General features: G+C 37.4%; 1 protein-coding gene across 1 annotated transcript in view; it reads right to left on the bottom strand.

The window, feature by feature from the left end:
- Window positions 1–24,086, bottom strand: part of TTYH3 (tweety family member 3) — a 181,110-nt gene that overhangs the window by 18,472 nt on the left and 138,552 nt on the right. Inside the window, exons 8-11 of the mRNA XM_052000090.1 lie at window positions 6,077–6,132; window positions 3,750–3,842; window positions 3,247–3,339; window positions 1,143–1,279 (exon numbers count right to left, since the gene is read on the bottom strand). Of these exons, the coding sequence (XP_051856050.1) occupies window positions 1,143–1,279; window positions 3,247–3,339; window positions 3,750–3,842; window positions 6,077–6,132 (379 nt within the window). The remainder of the gene's footprint in view (window positions 1–1,142; window positions 1,280–3,246; window positions 3,340–3,749; window positions 3,843–6,076; window positions 6,133–24,086) is intronic.

Below are 24,086 nucleotides of genomic sequence, written 5' to 3'. Positions count from 1 at the left end.
TAACTGGACACGTGACATCACAGACAGTAGGACCATGGGAAGAATGGTAGCACCCTTGACTGAAAAAAATAAAAAAGAAATTTGATAGAGCGGAAGGTTGTGGGGAAGGGAGATTAGTTTTGTTCTAGACACATCTAAGATGCCAATAGGACATCAAATTTAAAATGTAAAAATTCTTTGAATATTAAGAATGCAACACAAATATACAAGATTATTATTACTTTTCAACAAGACTTGATATTTTCCCATGTTATATTCCAAACAGCCAGCAGGTGGCAGGCAAAATTCAACAATCTCAGATTAATGTTTTAGGAACTGGACTCCCAAATGAAATCCTTAAATATTAAAGAGCTGAAAGAGTTTTAATTGTAATTTAATTGTTATAGGGAAACTTAATGTAAGTTGGTGCTATCCTTTCAACTTATAGTCTTATAGAAATTGATGGGGACATTCAGAGTAATTAGTTCAGGGTAATTGTCAGCATATTCTAAAGGCAAGATTGGAACCCAGGAGTCACAAATAGTGGAGATATCTCTCCATCCCACTATGCCACCTTAAAAGGCAATATTTTTTTTTTAAATTTTTTTAATAACCTCTGGGCTTGATATTATAATTTGACCCTCAGATGGAATATGGTAACTTTGAAGTCATGATAATTTTGTCAATTCAAGAAATTTGATGAGGAATTCCACAAGGACCTACTGTAATAAAAGTCCACTTAGGGATAACAAAAGGTCTAAACAAAGGACCCACTTAAAGATAGGATAATTCTGTCAGTGCTCCTCTTTATTTGTCTTAGGGAATAGCTTGGCTTCCAAATTATTAAAAGGCAAATTAGATCCCTTCCTGGAGGCATGGTTCTTCTATATAATATTCTTAAATAAGGAAACCATAATTTGAACATCTGGGCTATCAGAAAGCTGACTACCTAATGAAGCAACTTTTGGGGGGAGGGTAATTTTTTAAAATATAAAATGTCTTTCATAGTTTATTGAGTCCAAATCTATCCGAACTATGCCTTCAATTTATCTATCCTGGGCTTTTTTCTGTAGAGGCTAGGATTTTACCTCCAAATAACACAAGTGCCCATTCCTTGACACAGTCCTTTCCCTGTGTTAGCCTGTAGGTTTCCCATCTCTCACCTTTTTTGCTGCCAGGTGTGAGGAACACTGCACACGATAGAGCTGAACATGAGGGCAGTGACAAAAGAGAAAAGCACCAGGTAGATGAGACCCTCTACTCCATCATAGCAGAAGCCAGTCAGAGCCTGGACATAATCCTAAAGAGGGATAGAACCAAAAGAATTCTTAGCTTAGCCAAACCACCTTTTCTCTAAAACTGATGATTCTGTATACTTATTTTGTATTTAATTTATACTTTAACTTATTTAACATGTATTGGTCATCCTGCCATCTGGGGGAGGGGATGGGGGAAGGAGGGGAAAAATTGGAACAAAAGGTTTGGCAATTGCCAATGCTATACAATTACCCATGCATATAACTTGTAAATAAAAAGCTATTAAAAATAAATAAAATTTAAAAAAAAAATGAAGATCCCAAATGTCTAAGATTCATATTGGTCTATAACCAATTTTGACATCTTTTTGTTTGGGGACAGCTAGTTGGCACAGTGGATAGAGCACCAGCCCTGGAGTCAGAAGGACCTGAGTTCAAATTTGACCTCAGACACTTAACTCACTAGCTGTGTGATCCTGGGCAAGTCACTTAACCCCAATTGCCTCAGGGGGAAAAAAAAAAGGACTTAAAAAAAATTTCTTAGTCTTGTGTAGCTACTCTTATTTGGAATTGCTTTCAAGGCCATATATGCTATTGTTATTCTGGCCCATGGGGCTTTCCTGGCAAAAATACTGTGGTAGTTTGCCATTTTCTTTTCCAATGGATTAAGGCAAACAAAGATTAAGGGATTTGTCAGTAGATGCCTGAAGCCAAATCTGAACTCAAGTCTTCTTGATTAGAGGCACAGCACTATCCACAAAGCCATATGCATTGCATCATATCCATTGTTTTTGGGTGTACTAGTGGTAGCTGTGACTCCAAGCCAAGCCAGCCAAGAAAGAGTCACAAGGACAGCTTGCGGGTAGCAGTCTAAGGATTGTGGAGAATGGCAACTCTGACAGAGAAGAACAATAGCAGGAAATTAATCTCTTTGGTGTTAAAATAATAGCAGAGTGTTGGATTTGGAGTCAAAGAACTCAGACTAAAAACCCTAACTCTGCAATTAAACTAATTTTTGATGTTTGGCCTTGCTGTGAGCCTCAGTTTCCTCCTCCATAAAAATGGGGTAGCTAGGTGGCCCAGTAGACAAAATGATGGTTTTCGAATCAGGAAGACATATTTTTATGAGCTAAAATTCAGGCTCAGACATTTACTAACTGTGTGACCCTAAGTAAGTCATTTAACATTTTTTGTCTCAGTTTCCTCATTTGTAAATGAACTGAAGAAGGAAATAGCAAACCATTCTGGTATCTCTGCCAAGAAAATCTCAAAATAGAGTCAGAGACAGGACTGAAACAAATGAACAACAAAAATTACAGAATTGGACTAGATTAACTTTAGGGTCCTTTTTGGTTCTGACATCCCATGATCCTATGGGTCCTTCTCCAACAGCCCACAGACCAAAGTTCTAAGCCCACTCAGATGCAACACGTATGGTATGAGCCTGTTATTTTAATCAGAGCTAGAACCCAAATCACAAATATTCACCTTCTGAAAAGACAATAGTAGAGAGCAGAAAATCAATTTATGAATCCTTCCAAGCTTTTCTAGGTCTTTGCTCATGCTATTTCTCTTGACTGAGATGTCTTTCTCTCTTCTGTGCATATTGAAATTCTACTCATATGAGTAGCTAGATGGTAGAATGGATAAAGGGCAGAACCTGGAGTCAGGAAGACTCGGCTGAGGCAAAGAGATCATTGACTGCCTGTATATAGCCTTCAAGTTAATTGTCATAGAGAATAATAACAAAAAGGAAAGAGAATTGCAGTTGAGACACCCAGAAATTCACAAGAAACAAAATCTAAGAAAGAAGCCAGAGTAGAAGCCACAGCTTCAAATATTTATTAAAAATGTTCAATCTCGAGTTGCTGAATGGTGCAGTAGATAGATCTCTGGGCATAGAATCAGGAAAGGTCATCTTCGTGAGTTCAAATCCAACATTGGACACTTACTAATAACATATATAATCTATATAATATTATATAACGTAACTTCCATAATGGATACTCACCAGATGCAGGCTGCGGCAATCCACCAGTGCAGTCAAATGCTGTAGATTGATTTCTGTGGAATTCAGAACTTCCTGGATGCGTATCAGATAATCCTGGAAATAATAAGGCAAGAAGAATAAAATATGACCATCTTTAGACCCAGAGGGTATGCACTGTGTCTATTGTGGATGAATTATGGGACTAGGGTGACTTCTTCCCCCTCCCATCAGTGATGGGGATGAATTATAATTAAATCATTCATGCCCTCTCACACAGACTTCTTCAATGAAGACGTGAGCTGTCTAAGGTAAATAATGAAGGTGATGGCCACCGAATAGAACGATATTAACCAGCTCAGTACTTGGGGATGGAACCCCTAAATATGCTCATCAGCATTGTGCTCTAAACTAACCACCAAAAAGTGACCATTAAAAACAGATTGGAGATTTGGAGAGGGAGTTTACCACCTGTTTATAAGTAAAGGAGGGTTTAAGAAACCATAGGACCTTTTCCCAACTCTTACCTTAGAGGTGGGGTATTCTCTAAGTGCAGACCTTAAGAGCTCCAGAACATCATCTTGCATTTCCACCAGAGCTTTGTGACTCCCAGACAGCTTCTGTTCAATACAAATGTAGCCAGCTCAGTCCCCAGAGGGAGAAGGAGCTGAACTGTTTTTAAACCCCTCCCCAAATGCCTCCCCTATGTCTTAGCTAAAAGACTTTCTCCCACAAAGGGAAGGACCAACTTCTTTATAGTCACTTATCTACTCACATCAGGCACCCTGGAAATGTATCACCCAAACGTCCCTCAAAGTAGGATCAAAAGAGAGGCTGTGATATGACAGCTAGTGGGTTTGCCACTACAGGTGACAGTCTTTTCCTGCCCTTCTTGTACTTAACTGGTTGTCAATTAATCACTTCAGAAAGTCAAAAAGTAATAAAGGCAGTGGAAAGAAACCTGAACTGGTAGTTAGTTACTTTGCCATTTTAAGAATAATAACAATAATAATGATAGACAGTTATATGGTGTAGTGGACACAACATGGGGCCTGAAATCAGCCTTCTCCTAGCTTTGTGATTCTGGGCAAATGACTTAGCATCTGTTTGCCTCAGTTTCTTTATCTGTAAAAAAGGAACAGAAATAGCACCCATCTTGAAGGGTTGTTGCAAGGATCCAGTGAAATAATATTTGTAAAGTACTTAGCATGATACATGGATATAACATATATAAATAACATATATATAAATGTTAGCTATAATGATGATCATGATGATGATGATGATTATAATTGGATCCTCATAACAAACCTTTCAGGTGGGTGCTATTATTATCTTCACTTTACAGATAAGAAAATAAATCAGAGAGACAGTTAAGTGGATAGAACACCAGCTTTGAAGTCAGGAGGACCTGAGTTCAAATCTGGTCTCAGACACTTAACATTTCCTAGCTAGGAAGACCCTGGACAAGTCATTTAACTGCAATTGCCTCAGCAAAAAAAAAAAAAAAAAAAGTAAGAAAACAAATCATTTGTCCAAGATCACCTATAGCTAAGTAAATATCTGAAGACACTTATTCACTACATCACCTTGTGGTCTACAAGTCACTTAATCTTTCCAAGACTGTTTTCTTCTGTAAAATGCATATAATTCCACCTACCCTATCTAACTTTATGGACTGACCATAATAAATAACCAAATACAGTAAAAGATGTGAAATTGCTTTCCCAACTCAAAAAAAGCACTGTAGTAAGTAATATAATCTACTACCAGGAGAAGAAGGCTCCCTTTCTTTCTCCATTCTCTGATTATTTCTCTTCTCATTTTAACCATGTTGATTTTTCTTCTACAAAAGCTTTTCAAATTTTATGTAACCAAAATTGTCCATTTTCCTTTGGTCATCATTTCTACCCGTTGTTTAGTTAAGAAGTCTCCCTCTATCTACAGTAGTGAAAGGTACTGCTTTTCCCCTCCTCCAATTTGCAATCTGACTTTTTATATTTGGGTCATTTTATGGAGCTTATTCTGACATACTGTGTATGATAGATCAAGCTAAGCCTAATTTCTGCCTTATGACTTCCAGATTTTACCAGAAGTTTCTGTTGAACAGGGCGATCTTACTACAGGAGTTGATGTCCCCTGGCTTTTTAAAATACATTTGATTATGCCCTCTCCTTTTACTATTGCCCACTGCTGAGACTTATTCATGGACAATATTAAACTTCCTTCAGAGAACTTGCTACTACAAATGATCAGCAGTTCCTTTTCTCACAGGAACTCAATCTTAGCATGCTATTGGGCTCAGAGCAATTTTGTGAGAAATTCATCAGTTTTCTCACTGGTACTCATGAGCCAGGGCTCTCTCTAAACTTTATAAGAATAAAACATAAGAGGCAATGATCATCATAAGAGATGGATGGGAAAAGCTGGATCAGTCTCAAGAAATCAAGCTAAGATTCAATAGGAGGGAAGATTCCCTTAGGGAGAAGCTGGCCTGTCCCAGACTCTATTCAGGCTTGCCTTCCCTATGACAACCCAGTGACCTCCTGATACCTTCTGGGGTTCTGTTGTTCACCACAAGCACAATCATGTTTCTGAGGTCTAAGAGTTTCATCTCTGAATGGATTTAGCAGTGGAGGGAAGGAAGGGTAGACCAAGCTGGCTCAGTCTTTGAGTGCCTTCCCTCTCCATTGGGAACCAGAATAAGAAAGGAAGGACATTTTGTTCCTAGACTTGCTGAGGATCAGATGGAAAACTCCAAAGATCCCCCTTTCCCAGAATGCTATGGTTTTAGTGTGTAAGAAAGTGTATCTGGCCTCAGAGAAATACAGATCATAGCCAGTGAACTACTCACCTGCTGAAAGGGGTTTATGTATCCAGCAGAACAGTCCAGGTAATAGTGAAGGATCTCTGGGAAGAGAAAGAAGAGACTTCTGAATGCATCCATCATTGCCAATGGATAACCACTGATTACCTTTGAGGAAGCATGTATTAGGCAGACCCCAGTGTCTCAAGACACATAGATGAAGTCTAGAAGGCCCAGTGTCCACAATAACACTTGGATCCAGATCTAGCCTCAGATGTCTACTATTTAGGTGATTCTGGTCAAGTCACTGCTTGCCTCAATTCCTCAAATGTGATGGTGAGGTTAATGATAGCACCTAACTCCCAGGGTTGTTGGAAGGATCAAAGAAGATATCTGTAAATTATTTAACATAATACTTGACATTGTAGGTACTTAATAAATGCATATTTCATTTTTCCTAGGGAGCTAAAAGGAATCTTAAGAACTATTTAATCCAATCTTAATCCAATTGTTTTACGATGAGGAAACTGAAGTTCAAGATTATGTGACTTGTTACTGATCACATAGGGAATCACAGATTTAGAAAAGGTTCCCTAGAGGTCATGCAGTCCATTCCCATCTGCCACTCCAAAAGAAGCATGTGATCTTGGGCAAGGCATTTCAGATCTCCTGGCCTCAGTTTCTCCATCCCCCAGCTCTGAAGTCCCTTTTTGCTCTAAAGCTATGATGTATTAATTTTCTGAGAAATGTTCAAAGACTTTCCTGTTATGTATCATGAAGCCAAAATAAACCTTTACTTATGTTGATATATTTTATTTTTGTATCATATTCATTTCTGAAAATACTCCTCCCCAATCTCCTATTTGTTGTCTTACCTTGTAACAAAAGCAAAAAAAAAAAAAAGCCAGTAAAACAAACTAATATCTCAGAGAATATATACCATTCCTCAATATTAGTCCCCTACCTTCACATAGGAGGGAGATGGTAAAAGTTTTAATTAACTAGTTATGTGACCTTAGGCAAATCTCTTTGTCTCTGTGAATTTTAGCTTCTTCATCTATGAGATAATAATACTAAGAAACCTTGTAGGTTTCTTGTGAGGAAAGTGCTTTATTAACTTAAAGGGCCATATAACATGATGTATTGTTATTGTCATTTTCTACAATATAGACAAAGCTTAATTGTGCACACTATGGAGAAGTGGCAGTGACATGGATAATCAATAGCATTAGATGACTTTTGATAACACTATTTGACTTTGGAATATAATCAGTGATTTAAAAAAAAAAGTTGAACTTCCTAATTATGCCTTCTCACACCACCAGATGGTGTGCTCAAGCCTGGAAATATTTGTGTCAGACAGAGAAATGCCAGTTTGGGATTTTACAGATGATCCAAAGCAATAAGCAACAGGTGGATAATGGAACATTTACTTTAAAAAATCATTCAATAAAATAACCTTCATATGTTCATGGACAAGGTTTGCTTTTAAACCTCGCTCCCTCCCCATTCATTCTATGATTAAAAAGAAACATAACCAAGCCGGGGACATGGGACAAACCAGGATGCTATGTAGATAGAGGACATTCTGGCAAGGTTTTTTGGAAGGAGGCAATAAGGTGGCTCAGTGGATAGAACACTGAGCCAGAAATCAAAAATATTTTGAGTTCAAATCTAGCGTTGGATACTTATTAGCCATGTGACTCTGGATAAATCACTTAATTTATATTTACCTTAATCTACTAGAAAAGAAAATGGAAAACAATTTCAATATCTTTGTCAAAAAAAACCCTTATAATAGGGTCACAAAGAGTCAGATACAACTGAATAATCACCATAAGGATTCTCAGAAAAGAGGGATGATGAGCCCCCCCCTGCCCAGTCCATACAGGTTTGGAATGAGGGAGGATCAAAAGAGATAACAGATGTGAAAGTCTACAGGACTTCTAATCATTTTCTTAAAATATTCCTGCCTGGTACCAGTAACTCTCCATCTCCATGTCTCATGCTGAATGTGAAAGAACCCAGGAAGACTTGAGTTCAATCTAGCCTTGAACATTTACTTAAGTCATTTAATTTAGTTCCCTCATTTTATAGATGAGGGAACTGAGGCAAACAAGTTTAAATGACTAGTCTAGGATCATACAACTAGGAAGTATCTTAGGTCTGATTTGAACTCCGGATGATAAGTTTTCCTGACTCCAGGCCAGAGACTGTATCAACTGTGCTACCTACTTGCTCCATTGTAGCCAGATTCAAAATACAAAATATATACCAAGTAAATGCAAAACTATTTCAGAGGTGAGAGCAATATTAGTTGAAGGGAGGAAGTAATTAGTAAAGGCTTAGTATAGGAAGTGTCACTTCCGTGGAGCCTTAAATTGAGTAAAAGGATTACAAGAGGAAGAGGAGAGAAGCAAATAGAGTCCAGAAATGCAACGGGCTAGATGAGAGCAGCAAACACAAAGTCATGGTGGCTAGAACTGCATGCCAGAGTTAATATTAAATAAGTTTGAACAGATAGACTGGAGCCAGTCTGTGAAGGGCTCTAAATGCTAAAGAGCAGTATCATACTTAATACAAAAAGAACAACCTAGTCCTTGTGAATAAGAAATTTTCATTCATTGTTTCTAGCTCCCTTACCCTTCCTTCTCATTCATTCATTCCATCAAAAACACCTAGGATATACTGGACACTTAGAATACAAGGACAAAATTAAAGACCCTCCCTTCAAAGAACTTTTATTTAATACACAAACACAGATATAAGTATTTACAAAATAAATAAAAAGAAATTGGGAGATAATGATAATAATAATACAAAGGAGAAGAGAGGAGGAAGAAGAAAAAAGAAGGAAGAAAAGGAAGGAAAAAAGAAAAAAGAGGAAGAGAGGAAGAAAAAAAGAGGAGGAAGAAGAAAAGGAGGAAAAGAAAGCACTGTCCACATCATTTGATCTCCACAACAAGCCATTGTTATTATTAAATAGGTATTATCATTATCCCCTTAATCAGAAAAAGGATCAGAAAAGGCTCAATATACAAATGGGAGTTTCTAGGGATTCCAAGAAAGAAGTAAATAGGGAGTATATATAGAGACATTGGAAATATCCAACATTTGGTAGAACTGTGACTGGATCCAATCATTCTGGAGAGCAATTTGGCACTATGCCCAAAGGGTTATCAAACTGTGCATACCCTTTCACCCAGCAGTGTTTCTACTGGGCTTATATCCCAAAGAGATCTTAAAGGAGGGAAAGGGATCCACATGTGCAAAAGTATTTGTGGCTGCCCTCTTTGTAGTGGCAAGAAACTGGAAACTGAGTGGATGCCCATCAACTGGAGAATGGCTGAATAAGTTATGGTACTTGAAGATAATGGAATATTATAGTTCTGTAAGAAACGATCAGGATGATTTCAGAGAGGCTTGGAGAGTCTTAAATGAACTGATGCTAAGTGAAGTAAGTAGAACCAGGAGAACATTGTACTCGACAATAGCAAGATTTATACAATGATCAATTCTGATGGACGTGGCTCTTTTCAACAATGAGATGATTCAGACCAATTCCAATTGTCTTATGATGAAGAAAACCATCTACACCCACAGAGAGAACTCTAGGATTTGAATGTGGTTCACAACATAGAATTTTCACTCTTTTTGTTGTTTGCTTGCATTTTATTTTCTTTCTCATTTTTTTCCAGTTTGATTTGATTTTTCTTGGGCAGCAAGATAATTGTATAAATATGTGTGTATGTGTGTGTGTGTGTGTGTGTGTGTGTGTGTGTGTATAGGATTTAACATATTTTTTACCATGTTTAACATATATTGGATTACTTGCCATCTAGGGGAGGGGAGGGGAAACGGGGGGGGGGGGGGGGGGGGGAATTGGAACACAAGGTTTGGCAAGGATTAATGTTAAAAAATTATCCATGCATATGTTTTGCAAATAAAAAAGCTTGAATAAAAAAAAAAGAAATAGCCAATATGAAAGTCTAGAGATAGGGGACAGAATGCTCTGTGTTCACATATACCGTTGTACTTACTCCCCTAGACTTACTTTATTAAAATAGACTGTCTATTTTGATAATAAATAAGAACTAGCTCTTGGTATTTATTATGAGTTATAGTGAATTGTTTTAAGGTTAGGAAATAAATGATTTGAGTTCTACCAACAATTGGAATATGAAGATTCCATATGAGTCTCAAACTTAAGTTTATGAATGTCTGTAAATTTAGGATGCTCAGATTTGTTCAGTCTGCTCCACCTTGGAAATAGGTGAAATTGATTAGATGGAAAGTATATAAAGATTTCTTAATGATGACTATTTTCAGCATTGAATACTTTAAAAAGAATGAGTTGAAGGTCTGTTTTTTTTTTTTTTTTTTTTTTAAATAGACTGTACAAGAGTAAAAGCATTTTAGCTACGGGAAGATATTAGCAGCATGGCCCATAAAGAGTTGATCACTTGGCAAGGGCAAACATTTTCTCTGCTAATTATCATGTTAATATCTTCTTGATTCCATTCAGCATTTGAGTCATCACATGTAAAATATAATAATGACAGCAGCTAATATTTATATGGTGTTTCACTTTGCAAAGTGCTTTGCAAATATTATCTCAAATGAGACTGACAACAACCCGGGAAGTCGGAGCTATGATTATCTCCATTTTACAGATGATTAAAATGAGGCAGACAGAGGTTAAGTGACTTCTAGCTAATATTTGAGGCCAGTCTTTTTGACTCCAGATCCAACACTGTCAGTTACATATTGACTTAGAAAACCACAAATTAATATTATCAATTTTATGGTATAATGGTCTATTTTGTCAGACGTTTCTCAAAAAGCAACTTAATCTGGTTCAGGCTGCACTTAGGAGTATTGGGCACCACAGGTGGAAAATTTGACACCTTTAATTTACTAAATTGCCATTACCTGGATGGTTCCTGGTCCACTTAGCCCCAGAGGGTGGCCCAAAGGGTAGAAATTCATTATTTAAAAAAAAAAAAAAAACAAACCTTTCTAACAACTTTTTTTTTGGGGGGGGGCTGGAGTAGGCAAACATGATGTTATCCATTTCATCAGGTTTGAAACTCCCTCTAGCAAGGCAGATCCACAACCCATCTTTGAGAGCTTCCTAAAAACAGTGAGTTAAATAACTGCCCAAGGTAATATAGCTAATAGATTATCAGTAGAATTTGAACTCAGGTCCTCTTAATCCAAAATTGAGCCTTTATCCACTATGCTATTCATTTCTTAATGGTCAGTAGTTATACAGAAGTAGACTTTACCTCTCTTTTATATTGAAATATTTCTTAATAATTTGGATTGGCTAAAAACTGATCAAAAGTAGAATGGGCCACTTTGTGAACAGGTACTCTATCAGTATTCAAACAGAGAATGGATCCATTTATCAGGGATACTGGAGAAAGGCTTTATGTATCACTTAGAAGAAATTGAACTAGATGATCTTTGATATTTCTTCCAGCTCTGAAATGCTATGAAACATATCTGATCCTTCATGACCCCATTTGGGATTTTCTTGGCAAAGATATTGGAGTGGCTTGCCATTTCCTTCTCCAGCTCATTTGACAGATGAGAAAACTGAGGCAAATAGGAACAAGTGTCTTATCCAGGGTCTCACAGCTAGTAAATATCCGAGACTGTATTTAAACTCAGGAAGATGAGTCTCCTTTGCCTCCAGCCAGTCATTCTATTCATTTTACTACCTAACAATAACTACCTAACACATAAGGGAGAGAACACATTTGGATTAAAAGAACAGGAAAAACTGCCGGAATGTGGCATTTGAGCTACGTCTTGAAAGCAGTTTTCAACAGGTGGTAATCATCACAATAAATGGCATTCATACAGTGTTTTAAGGTTTGCTAAAGCCTTTATATTATGGCATCTGATCGTTTCAACAATTCTATGAAAAGGTATTATCCCTATTTGACAGATGAGAAAACTGAGGGAGATTACAGATCATAGAGTAAATAACAAAAGTGAAATCTGAACTAAGGCTTTTCTTAATTATTGATGCAGAGCTCTTTAACTACACACACCTCTCTCAGAAGATGGGAAGAATCAAGAGAAAAAAGAAATGTTTCAGAAATTAGTGAGCAACGGCAGAAAAAACAGGGCAGCTTGGCTACCCCTAGAACACACGGGAGTAGGGTCAGAAAGGCAGATTGGAAGAGAGACTCAGAGAGATGCCAAACAACAAAGCAAGAGCCGAACTAACTGCTTCATCCCTGGATTCTTTGGGTTCTCCAGTTCAACTACAGCCCAGTTTGCAAACTTGAGTGATTCCAAATTCCCAAAGCACCTACTGGCTGGTCCACTTCTTGGGTACTTAGGAAAATGCTGCCTTGTGACACCTTATGTATGGTTGTCTTGTGTCACTATTTACCTCCTCAAGTGTGTGTCTTGTACTCCCAAGGAGATTATAAGCGCCTCTAGAATAAAGACTGTCTTCTTCAGTCACCCCCACAGTTCCTGGCATATCACGGATACCCAACGACTGCTTGTCGAATGAATGAGTTTGTTGGCTCAATAATGCAGGAAATGGGCTTCCCTCCCTCGTTCCCCGGCCTCTGTGGTCTGAGGGAGGAAGGAGGGAGAGAGGGGGCCGCCAGCCAAAGGAGATAAAAGCCCCACTCTCTCAGCAGTAATAACCATCATCTGTCTCCATTGTGAAATGCTTCCATCTGAAGAGTGAAAAGCACTTTAACTAAAAACACCATCCATCATTGAGAGCTGGCGGCCCCCTCCCCTCCCCCCAAAGAGCCTGGGAACAGGGGCAGGAACTGTATCACCATCACCTAAAGGAATACCCAGCAATTAGTTTTGGGGATCAGTCACACCTACTTGCCATATTCCCTTAGGGGAAAAATACAGCCTTTTCCACCTGTCTCCTTGGATCCTGGCATTTTTTTATTATGTTATTTTTTTTTAATTTACAATAATTTTTTTTTTCAAAATACATGCAAAGAGTGTTTTTAACATTCACCCTTGCAAAACCTTGTTTTCCAAGTTTTTCTGGCCCTGAGAAGGCGGCCGTGGCCTAGTGAGGAACGGGCCAAACTTTGAGTCTGCATTTCAAGTCAGTTACCTACTACCAGGATTACTGTGGCCTGCTGGGCCTCAGTTTCCACATCTGTAAAACGAGGGGGCTGTATGTCCACTAATGGCACTATGGGCTACTTGTTGGATGGTTGATTTCAGCTTTTCATCTTAACTACAGTTTGGATTTAAGTCTTATTTTTGACACATAAGCAAATCACTTAGTGCCCCCAGGCAACCCTCTGAAACTATAAGCAACAAACAGGTTACTAGTCTACATGGGTGATGGGGGTCTCCCTCAGAAAATTCCTTCAAGCTAATTAAATCACAGATCTGAACCACCCTGAATGGGACCGCGTAGAGATTTCTCAAAAAGGCTAAGAGATAGAGTAGGTCAGACTAGGCCTAAGTCACATGATCCCTGTTCCCAGAGGTCTGCAGAGCCGGAAGATCGGGTCATGTGGCCGGAAGTCACGTGATCTCTGGCCTTAGGGGTCTAAAGGCCAAGAGCCCTGGTCAGTGACAGGAAGTGATATGCTCATAGGAAGCAGACAACATTGGTACCCATTGGTCAAGGATGGTTACTTCCTGTTAGTCTATCCAATGAAAGGGTTTGGTTTTTTTTGTTTTTTTGTGTTTTTTTTTGCTATTTAACCTTTAACAAGCTTTGCCTTGTCAGGTTCAAGAGCACATGGCCAGAGCTGGGATGGCTCCCAGGACTGCAGCCTTTCCCTGCAGGAACTGTACCTGAAGATGTCTCTGATCACTTAACTTGGGAAAGGCAGTCTAACACCCGCCCCACACAATACTCTCCCCAAAAAAATCCTGCTCTTGATTCTCACATGTTTTCTTTTTCATCCTTAAACTCCGACCTCTGCTCATGACCTTAGTCCGTAACCTGATTTTGTCTTCTATTTTGTTTCTTCTTTTTCTGATTTCAGACCCTGCCCACACTAAGCATATTCTCACCTGGCTCCCAAACTTCAACGAACAGGAACTTTTAGAGACAAGGAAAGAAGCAGGGGAAGCAATAGGGAAGAGGAGGAAGAATTCAAATTTCCACTGATTGCATTAGATAGTCCCCGAGGCCCCTCCCAGATCTGTGATTCACTATTACCTTAGACCTTGGTTCCAGCATAACATACCTCCCCAAACTGATTAGATTATAGGATCAACAAGCTGAAATCTAGAGCAGAAAAGGGCATGGAAGGTCATCTAATCCAACCTTTTATCTTCCTGAGAGTGGATAAGATTACAGGCCGCGGTCAAGGTGGCAAAGCTGAAATTTGAATTACTCTTAATTCAAAATCCAACTTTTTATTTTTTTTAACTGCATCACACAACAATCTCCAGATGTCCAGGAATAGTTGGGATCAAGAAGGGTCATCCCTATGAAAAGCAGCTATTCAGTACAAAAAATAGAGCAATAGGCCTTAAGAAAATCTGAGTTTACGGAAAGACTGGTGTGAACTGAAATGAGCAGAACCAGAAGAACATCATACACAGTATCAACAATATTGTGTGATGATCAACTATGAATGATTTAACTCTTCTCAGCAATACAATAATCCAAGACAATTCCAAAGGACAATGAGTCCAAAAAACTCATGACAGGAAAATGCTATCCATATCCAGAGAAAAGAACTATGGACAATGAATGCAGATCAAAACAAACTATTTTCACTTTTTTTTTCACTTTTTTCCCCCTTTTGATCTGTTTCTTCTTTTACAACATGACTATTATTGAAATATATTTTACTAGATTGCACATATATAACCTATATCAAATTGTTTACTGTCTTAGATGGGGAGGGGAAGGGGAGAAGAAAATTGGAAGTCAAAAAAATTTTTAAATGAATGTAAAATTGTTTTTACAAGTAGTTGGGAAAAATACTATTTTAAAAGGGAAAAAAAGTAAACTTGAGTTCAAATCCATCTTCAGACTGTGAGGGTCAGAAACCATTAATAAAAAAAGACTGGATAGAGCTCTAGAACCAAAGCAAAGTTTATTTATTATACGTTCTCGCAAGAATCAGGAGTCCCACCCATCGAGCAGACAATCGAGGGAGGAAGCACTGTAGGGGGCAGGGTCTACGCTTTTAATCCCTAACGAAAATTCCCCCTGCCACCACTGACCCTCACCCTTATTGGCTGAGGATCTTACATTCTAAATGCGGGAACTAGCCAAGAAATTGAACTTGACCAATAAGTACATAGTTGCCCATATTTGGCTGAAATAGGGAGGATAACAAGAAGGGAGCTTAAGTATGCCCTTAGGGGGATAACAGGGAGGGGGCTTTAAGTATGTACTTAAGGGGATGGCAGGGAGGAGACTTTTAAGTATGCCCTTAGGAGAATAGCAGGGAGGAGACACTTTAAGTATGCCCTTGACTTAAAGTCCTTCAGGCCTACTCAAACTTTGAAATAGATGAAGCCTTACTCGATTTTCACAACTGTCTTGAAAGATCTCACCTTATCTCATTTAAAACTCTTATTAACTAGACTCTCTCAATCTCAGTTTGCTTATCTGTAATAAAAATTATATTACTTACTTCCTAGGAAATAACAGCACCTACCTCCCAGAATTGTTGCAAGAATCAAGTGAGATAAATTTTGAAAAGTGCTTTACAAACCTAAAGCACTATATAAATAGTAGTTATTATTATCATAAGCATCTTTCCCCTCAAATTATCCTATACTATCTAACATGAAAATATGTTTTACACGATTTCACATGTATAATTAAAATCATATTGCTCACCTTCTCAGTAGGTAAGAGAGTGGGACAGAAGGGAGAGAATCTAGAGCACAAAATTTTTTTTAAATGCTTAAATAATAAAATTTTGAAAATTATTCATATTTACTCATCTTTGCACATGCTGTATTTTCCTAGTAAAGGCAAATTCCTTTGCAAGGAGGAGGGGGAGGGAAGATAGGGAAGAGAATGATTTCTTTTTTTGTCTTTGTATCACCTTGTGTAGTGGCTCGCAGAGTAGGCACTTTACTAAATTAGTTAAATTGAAATAATAGTTGTATGTTATAAATTGTGGAGGATGCATAGAAACTACAGAGCACAAGGCCCTCATCTCCCCTTCATTACTCTTTGGTTCGGGAACACTGACTTCCTTGATTCTCCTTGTATTGACTATTTCCCAATTTTTCTTGTCTTAACTCTCTCCCTCCTCGTCTCCATTTCCAAATATCACTCACTTTTTTTCAAGTCTCAAATAATATCCCACTAATATTCCTTAATCTCAGTGTCTTCCTTCTGACAATATCCCCAATTATCCCATCTATATCTTGTTTGCACACCTATTTGCATGCTGTTTCCTCCATTAGATTCTGAGCTGCCTTGAAACATGAATTTATTCATTTTTTGCCTTTCTTTGTATTCCCAGCACTTGGCACAGTACCTGAAACATGGTAGGTGTGTAATAAATCCTAGTTAACTGCCTGACAAAATAAGGCTGTTGAATTGTCATTTTTGTTCAGCTATGTCTGACTCTTTGTGATCTCATTTGGATTTTTCTTAACAAAAATACCAGTGGCTTGCCATTTCCTTCTTTAGTTCATTTGACAGATAAAAAAACTGAGGCAAGCAGGGTTAAGTGCCTTACCAGAGTCACACAGCTAGGAAGTGTCTGAGGCTAGATTTGAACTCAAAAAAAAAGGGAATCTTTGTGATTTCAGGCTCAGGGTTCTGTCCATTGTGCCACTGACTGATAATAAGAGAATATTGGATTATCTAACTTTGAAGGTCCCTTTTAACTTTAACATTCTGAGATTTTTCATTCTAAGACTTTTCACTACCATCTCTGCCAAAAGGGAGCTGAGCGTCTCATGAGGAAGGCAAAATTAGATTCATGAAATGATAACTAACAGCAGAAGGCAATAGCTGACAAGTGCCAAATAACTGGCACAGACAGCAAGCAAAGGGATTAGACCCTGGGCTTTCCCATCAACTGGATGACTGGTCACAGGGGACAGACATCCTCTGAGGGTATACAAAGCATCTGATGTTATGGAATCTCATAACAATTCCTTTGCAGCAAATCACTCTGTAAGTCACAAAAAGGACTCGGAAGACAAAAGGTTGGGTGGTCTAGCAGACATTCAGTTCAGTGACTTTTAAGTTGTGTCTTATTCTTTGTAAGCCCATTTTGGTTTGGTTTTGTTGTTGTTTTGACAAAGATACAGGAGTGGTTTGCCATTTCCTTCTGCAGTTCATTTTACAGAGGAGGAAACTGAGGCACACGGAGTAAAATGATGATATATTTGAACTCAGGAAGAGAAGTTTTCCTGACTCTGGGACCAGCATATCCTCTGACTGCCCTCTAGCAGACATTAAGGATGTTCATATGAGAATATTAAGTTGTTGCTAAGGAGGATAGATCTCTGGGTGAGATTCTAGTGTTAAAAAACAGGCCAAGTCTAGGTAAAGAGAGGAGAGATATAAAGAGAGCTATCTAACACAAATGCATACAGCGTATATTGTTCTTTAATGGTTTCCTGGGTGGGAATATGAATAGCTGGATAAAGTTTAGACATAGCTATGTGGCTCTGGTCAAATTGGTTAAACTCTTTAAGTCTCAATATTCCTGTTTGGAAAATGAAGAAATTGAATTCAGTAATCTCTAAAATGTCTTCTAGATCTAAGTCTATGATTCTATGAATTTGTCTCTGCTTAAAATTATAGAAGGCAAAGATCTGTCTTAGTATTCCCTAATATACCTAGCATACAGCTAGGCACCAAATGGTAACTGGTGAATATAAATGAATTCTTTAGATTTTAGGGTGTATAGTGTCACTTTGAAGGGGAAAAAACACTAGGAGATTCAAGAAAGAAGAAGAGAGATGGACACAGTGAGGACAATGAGTAAACCTCTGGGACAAATCACAGTATAAAACCAGCACACCCTTCCCTCAGTTAATTAAAACTGAGCTCCCTGACTAAATTTTAACAAGGTTGCCATGTTTCCTTCCTCTGTCTCTGAGTCTCTTTTCATATCAAGATGGATGAGCAAACATCATTGAGTTGCCCAATAGTATTGCCTATGGGGCAAACAATGGCAGCTGCTACAGAGACACCCCAGCTCTGAAAAGTGACTGAATTCCCCTTCCCATCCCATCTCCACAAACCCAGTAGATAGTTCCTTCCCTGATTCTCTTGGTAATTTCTCAGTTAGGAAAAAGACTAGTTCTCATTCAGACAGCTGAAAGACAATGAGGAATTAAGGTTTGTCCCTTGGCACCAAGTGGGAAACTCATAAAAGACACTGATGATTAAGTCAGTGAAAAGTAGACTGGGTTAGGAGTCAGAAGACCCAGGTATGGGCCCCATTCTGTTTTTCACTGTGTAAACAACAGAGGTCTCAAATTCCTTTTCTATGAAAACAAGGAGTTGATCCCTTCTTTGCAGCTGGGGAATGGCATGGGGTGGGGAACAGTACATATCCTATATTGAACAATATTAGTTGGTTTTGTTGATTTGTTGTTTTATTGTTTTCCTTTAAATATTATTCCCCAGGATGGTTTGTTGAGAGGGTAGGAATATATCTTAACATGAATTTGATGCAAAAACCTATACTAATAACATTTTTTTTCCCAAAGGAAAAGAAATGATGGAATTACTGAGATTAGCTCTCAGGACTCTTCTAGCTTGACTATTCTATGAGTATCCCTGGCTCAGGAAGTCATAATTGCATAGATCTTACAGTTGGTGGTCAAGGTCTCTCCCAAATGGATGGGACAGAACTCAAAGCATCATGCCCCTTCTAACTTTTGTACTTGAGGTTCTTTTTCATGACCTTGGAGAATCCAGAGTCATTTTTGTGTCACAATGGGGCAGAAGAATATTTATTTGTCAATCCTTCCCATACACTCGTACATATTCTTTTTTAAAAAATTTAAAAAAATTTAATAGCTTTTTAATTTCAAAATACATGCAAAGATAGTTTTCAATATTCAGCTTTGCAAAACCTCAACACACTCTTTTTAAAAAGAAAACCATGAACCTTAAGTTATTTGCAATTGTTTAAATATATATATATATACTATAATATAAATAAAAAAATACACTTATGTAGTGCTTACTATGTGCCAGCATTGTACTAAGCACTTTATACTTACTATCTCAATTTTATCTTCACAACAACTCTGGGAGTTACTATTATCCACATTTTATAGATGAGGAAATGGAAACAAACCAGAGCTAAATGACTTGTTCAGGATCCCACAGCTATTATTTGAAGCCAGATTTGGACTGGTGCTCCTGATTCCAAATCCAGGACTCTACTTACTGCAATCATCCAAAAGTTGCTGTGTGTTACACTGTGCATAAAAAGCTGACCTGAGATTCAGGAGGATCTGGATTCAAGAGGATGGCCACTTACTAAAGATGTTGAATGCTTCTGCTGAGACATGTGAAAGACAAGATGGTCCAGTAGCTGGAGTGCTAATCCTAGAGTGAGAAAGGCATCTGACACAAACTAGAGGATAGCAAGTCACTCAGCCTTTAAGGACTGGAAGACCATTTTCATAAGTGAAAATGAAAGCTGCAGAAGGGCTCTATCTCCTGGAAATAAGTAGCCACATGTTAAAATAAGCCATGTAAAAAGAAGCTGGAGTGGGACAAAAGGTAGAGGAACTGACCAGAGAAATTGTCAAAAGCTAATGTCATAAGTGGGATGGGTACAAGAGTCCTTTTCCAATCCATTCAGTCTTTAACACATTGTTTTTTGTTTTTTGTTTTTTGTTTTTTTGTGTGTGACAGAAAAAGATAAAAATGTATCTCTTTTTGGGAGGGAAGGAAGATGCTCACCTTCAGATCCTTCACAAATGCCCATTCTGACCCTACTCTATGCTGGGGCAAGAGGTGACGAGATTGCCTCCTGTTGGGAGAATAGAGCAGGGCAATTTCCAAATCAAGGGGAGACCTTCTTGCCTTTCAGTAATGCAGGCTGGAGATGGAACCCGACAGCTGTTATTTATGATTCATTAGACCACTCCCAGGCTGCTCACACCAGCTGCCACCGTTCTCCCCATTGCACACATCTCTCTGGGACAACGTCTGTCTAGAGCTCATCAGAGCTAGTAAATGGCAATTAACCAGGTCTCAGCTAGGAGAAAGAAGATGGGGAGGGAGAAGTGGGGCTATTGAGTGTGTTTTTAAATGCATTACCAATAGAAGGTTGGATCCTGGCAACTATCTTCCTGTGGATACACCTCTCATTGCCATGGGGGTTATAGAAAAAGCATGTGACCAGGAGGCACCAGCTACATATCACCCTATTCCATTTCGATCTTGGATAAATTCAGGAATTCTTTCCTTTATCTACAAGTGAGTAAAACTTGTCCAACTTCTCTCATGTGATTATCATTAAAAATAAAAAAGATAATTAATATACTCTGAAAAACTTTAAGATTTTGAACAAATGTAAGTTATTAGCTTTTTTTTTTTTTTAATAAGTAATTATTTTGCCCAGAGTCAAACTCCCAGCAATGCTTCTACACCAGGGATACTTAATGAAGGTCTATAAACTTTAAAAACAACTTTTTTCTCTTTTAATACTATCATTTTAAAGAAATCCCAAACTAAAACCAAAACCAACAAAATAAAACAATCTTAGCACTGGGGAGGAGTTAATAGATAGATAGATAGATAGATAGATAGATAGATAGATAGATAGAGATATAGATAGATAGATAGATAGATAGATAGATAACTTTAATATAACTGGCTTCCATGGTAATCTTAGGTCCTTTTTTTAAAAGTATTTTTTTAAAAGTATTTTAAAACTTTCTGAGAAAATCCATAGACATTATCAGAAATCAAAAAGATTGAAGACAAAAAGGAAGTTTCAAACCACTTCCCCAAAAGAATATGCTTAGTTAGAGCTAAAGACATGATTAGGGAATTGAGTTGTATTAGATAGGGGCAAGCTCCTCATGAGCACAGCCTGGGTTCCTGCTATGTATGAGTAGTCTGAAAGAACAATGGATCTAGAGAGCTGCATTTAGATCCTAGCCCGGTCATTTAATAAGCTAAGTGATCCTAAGTAGTTCACTTAATCTCTAGGTGCCTCAGTTTCCCATCTGTAAAAGTAAAAAGGTAAGTTTCTTGAGAAACTTGAGACCATATTTGAACTCATAAATATGAGTCTTCCTGAATCCAGGCCTGACCTTCAAAAACCTTAGCTTTCTTTCTAATTCTTTGTTAAAAGACTTGGCTTACATCCACATTAAGAGAGAGAACTATGGAGACTTTCCTTTTGGCCTGCCTAACAAATAGCCCTTAAGAAATGTTCTTCCACTGATTATATGGATCTTACTATGCCAAAAGAAATGACAAATTTCAAGAATGCAGAGAAGCATCTAAGAATACTTGGTAAACCGATGCAGAGGAAGTAGAGCCAAGAAAACAATATACACAATGTCTATAAGAATAAATGAACAAAACAAAATAAGCTTAATGTACATTATAAAATCAAGACCAAGTTGGACCTCAGGGAAGAGGTGAGAGGGAGTTCCTCCCTCCCTCTTTTTTTTTTTTTTTTTCTTTTTGTTTCAGTCTGAACACTGGTGGTAGAAAATACTGCATTTTCTGTGAGACATGGTTGATATAATGGCATGTTGTTGATATAATGCTTCTCCCCTCTTTCTTTCTGTCTTCCTTCCTTTCTACCTCCCTCACTTCTTTCCTCCTTTCTTTTTTGTTGATGTTCATTTTCCAGTTATATCCGACTCTTCATGACTGCATGTGGCATTTTCCTCTCAGAGATAATGGAGAGGTTTGCTATTTTCTTCTCCAGTGCATTTTACAGATGAGGAAATTGAGGCAAAGAGCCTTAAATGACTTGTCCAGCATTACATAATTAGTATCTGAGGCCATATTTGAACTCATAAAAATAAGTCTTTCTGACTCCAGACCTGACTTTTAAAACACTGTAGTATCTTAGCTTTCTTTCTAATACTTTGTTAAAAGACTTGGCTTACATCCACATTCAAAGAGAAAACTATAGAGACTGAATGTGAATCAAAGAATGGTATTTTCGCCTTTTTTTTTATGTTTGTTTTTTTCTTTCCCGTGTTTTTTTTTCCCTTTTGGTCTGAGTTTTCTTGCACACCATGACAAATTTGGAAATATGTTTAAAAGGATTGCACGTGTTTAGCTTATATCAAATTGCTTGCTGCCTTGGGGAGGGGGAAGGAAGGGAGAAAAAAAATTGAAACACAAAATCTTACAAAAAAGAATGTTGAAAACTATCTTTTATGATCACTTCTCATGGACATGGCTCTTTTCAACCATAAGGCAATTCTAGCCAGTTCCAATGAAGTTGTAATGAGTGTGGACCACAAAATAATATTTTCAGGGGTTTTTTTTGTTATTAATTGCTTTTGGTTTTTTTTCATTTTTTTCATTTTTTTGGTCTGATTTTTTTTATACAACTTGATAATTGTGGAAATATGTATAGAAGAACTGCACATTCTTTTAACATATTTTGTTTAACATATATGGGATTAGTTGCCATTTGAAGCAAGTAATTCAATATATGGGTGAGGGGAAGGGAGGGAGAAAAAATTTAAAACACAAGGTTTTGCAAGGATGAATGTTAAAAACTATCTATACATATATTTTGAAAATAAAAAGCTTTGATTTAAAAAAGAAAAATAGAAAATTATCTTTACATATATTTGGAAAAATAAAATACTATTCAGGAAAAACATATTCAATTTTCTATAATTTTTATTACTATTTTACCTTTCACAGAACATCACACCTTCCTCCTTTCAATTTGGCCATGGATTCTCCCAGTACTGTAGAACCTCATCAATATCCTTCCTTTGTATCCCCTCTCTCCCAGCTACTTTGGTACTTTTCTCATTCAATTTTTTTCTGCATTCTCTAAAGATTATCCATTGTTTAGCTATACTCAGATGAAAAGCATGAGTATGACACCTGTTTTGTATGTCCATAGTCCATAGTTCATGGTTCAATTCTTAAGAAATTATAGTGCCTGGATTAAGCTTAAGTCATAGTGCTCTCGGTTAATTATTCAACATCTGGTATTTCAATGTATTTCTATCCCTTTTCCCCCTAAAAGTCCCTGAAACAGAAGAATGAGGCAGAATTCACTTAGAAGTTTTTTTTTTTAAATTATTATTTTACTACAAATTAAAGATACATGAGAAAGAGTTCTGAACTTGCTATTCAAAGCAATCTGGGCAAAATTAATCCAAGCTTTGTTACTAATTCACTGTGTAATCCTGAGTAAGTTACCTACATTCTGTCCTAACTTGGTATGGATGACTAGACAAGGTATTGTTGTAAATTCAGTTATTTCTTTATGATAAGGCATCAACATATTTGTCTCTTCCATACCTAACCTTTTAAATAAAAACATAAATTCTAAGTTATTTACAATTGTTTCAAATATATTCGTTCATCAGAGAAGCAATTATGGTATATTAGGTAGGGAGAGCTGACCTAGGAATCAGGAAAACTGCTTCTGCTACATACTAATTTGCAGGAGCTTAGACAAGTCATTTAACATCTAAGTGTGCCAGATATAAAACTGAAGATTATAAAATTTCAGAGCAGTTACTGATCTACATTAGTAGAGGGAATTTTCTTACCAAGAGTCCCCCTTTACTGATCCATTTGAAAAAAAAAAAAATTGTGCACATGAATAAAACAATTAAAATAAAAAACAATAAAATTAAATAAACAAAATAAAACAAAATGATTAAAAACAACTTGTAGTATCTTCCTATTTAACAAAACAACATTGTATTGATGTCTTTTGCTTGTAATACATATTCTATTCTGAATATATCCCTTCTCCATCCAGCTAACTTTCCCTCATAACAAAGTTTTAAAAAACAACAAATAACAGTTCAGCAAAACTAACTGATACATTGTGTCTGACAGCAAATTCTGCACCCATAGTTCTCTACCTTCCCAACAATAGGAATGAGTCACATATATTTAGTTTCT

This window comes from Antechinus flavipes, chromosome 1 (assembly GCF_016432865.1).
Source record: "Antechinus flavipes isolate AdamAnt ecotype Samford, QLD, Australia chromosome 1, AdamAnt_v2, whole genome shotgun sequence".
In the NCBI taxonomy this organism is placed as follows: domain Eukaryota; kingdom Metazoa; phylum Chordata; class Mammalia; order Dasyuromorphia; family Dasyuridae; genus Antechinus; species Antechinus flavipes.
This window is presented reverse-complemented; position numbering and strand designations above follow the sequence as displayed.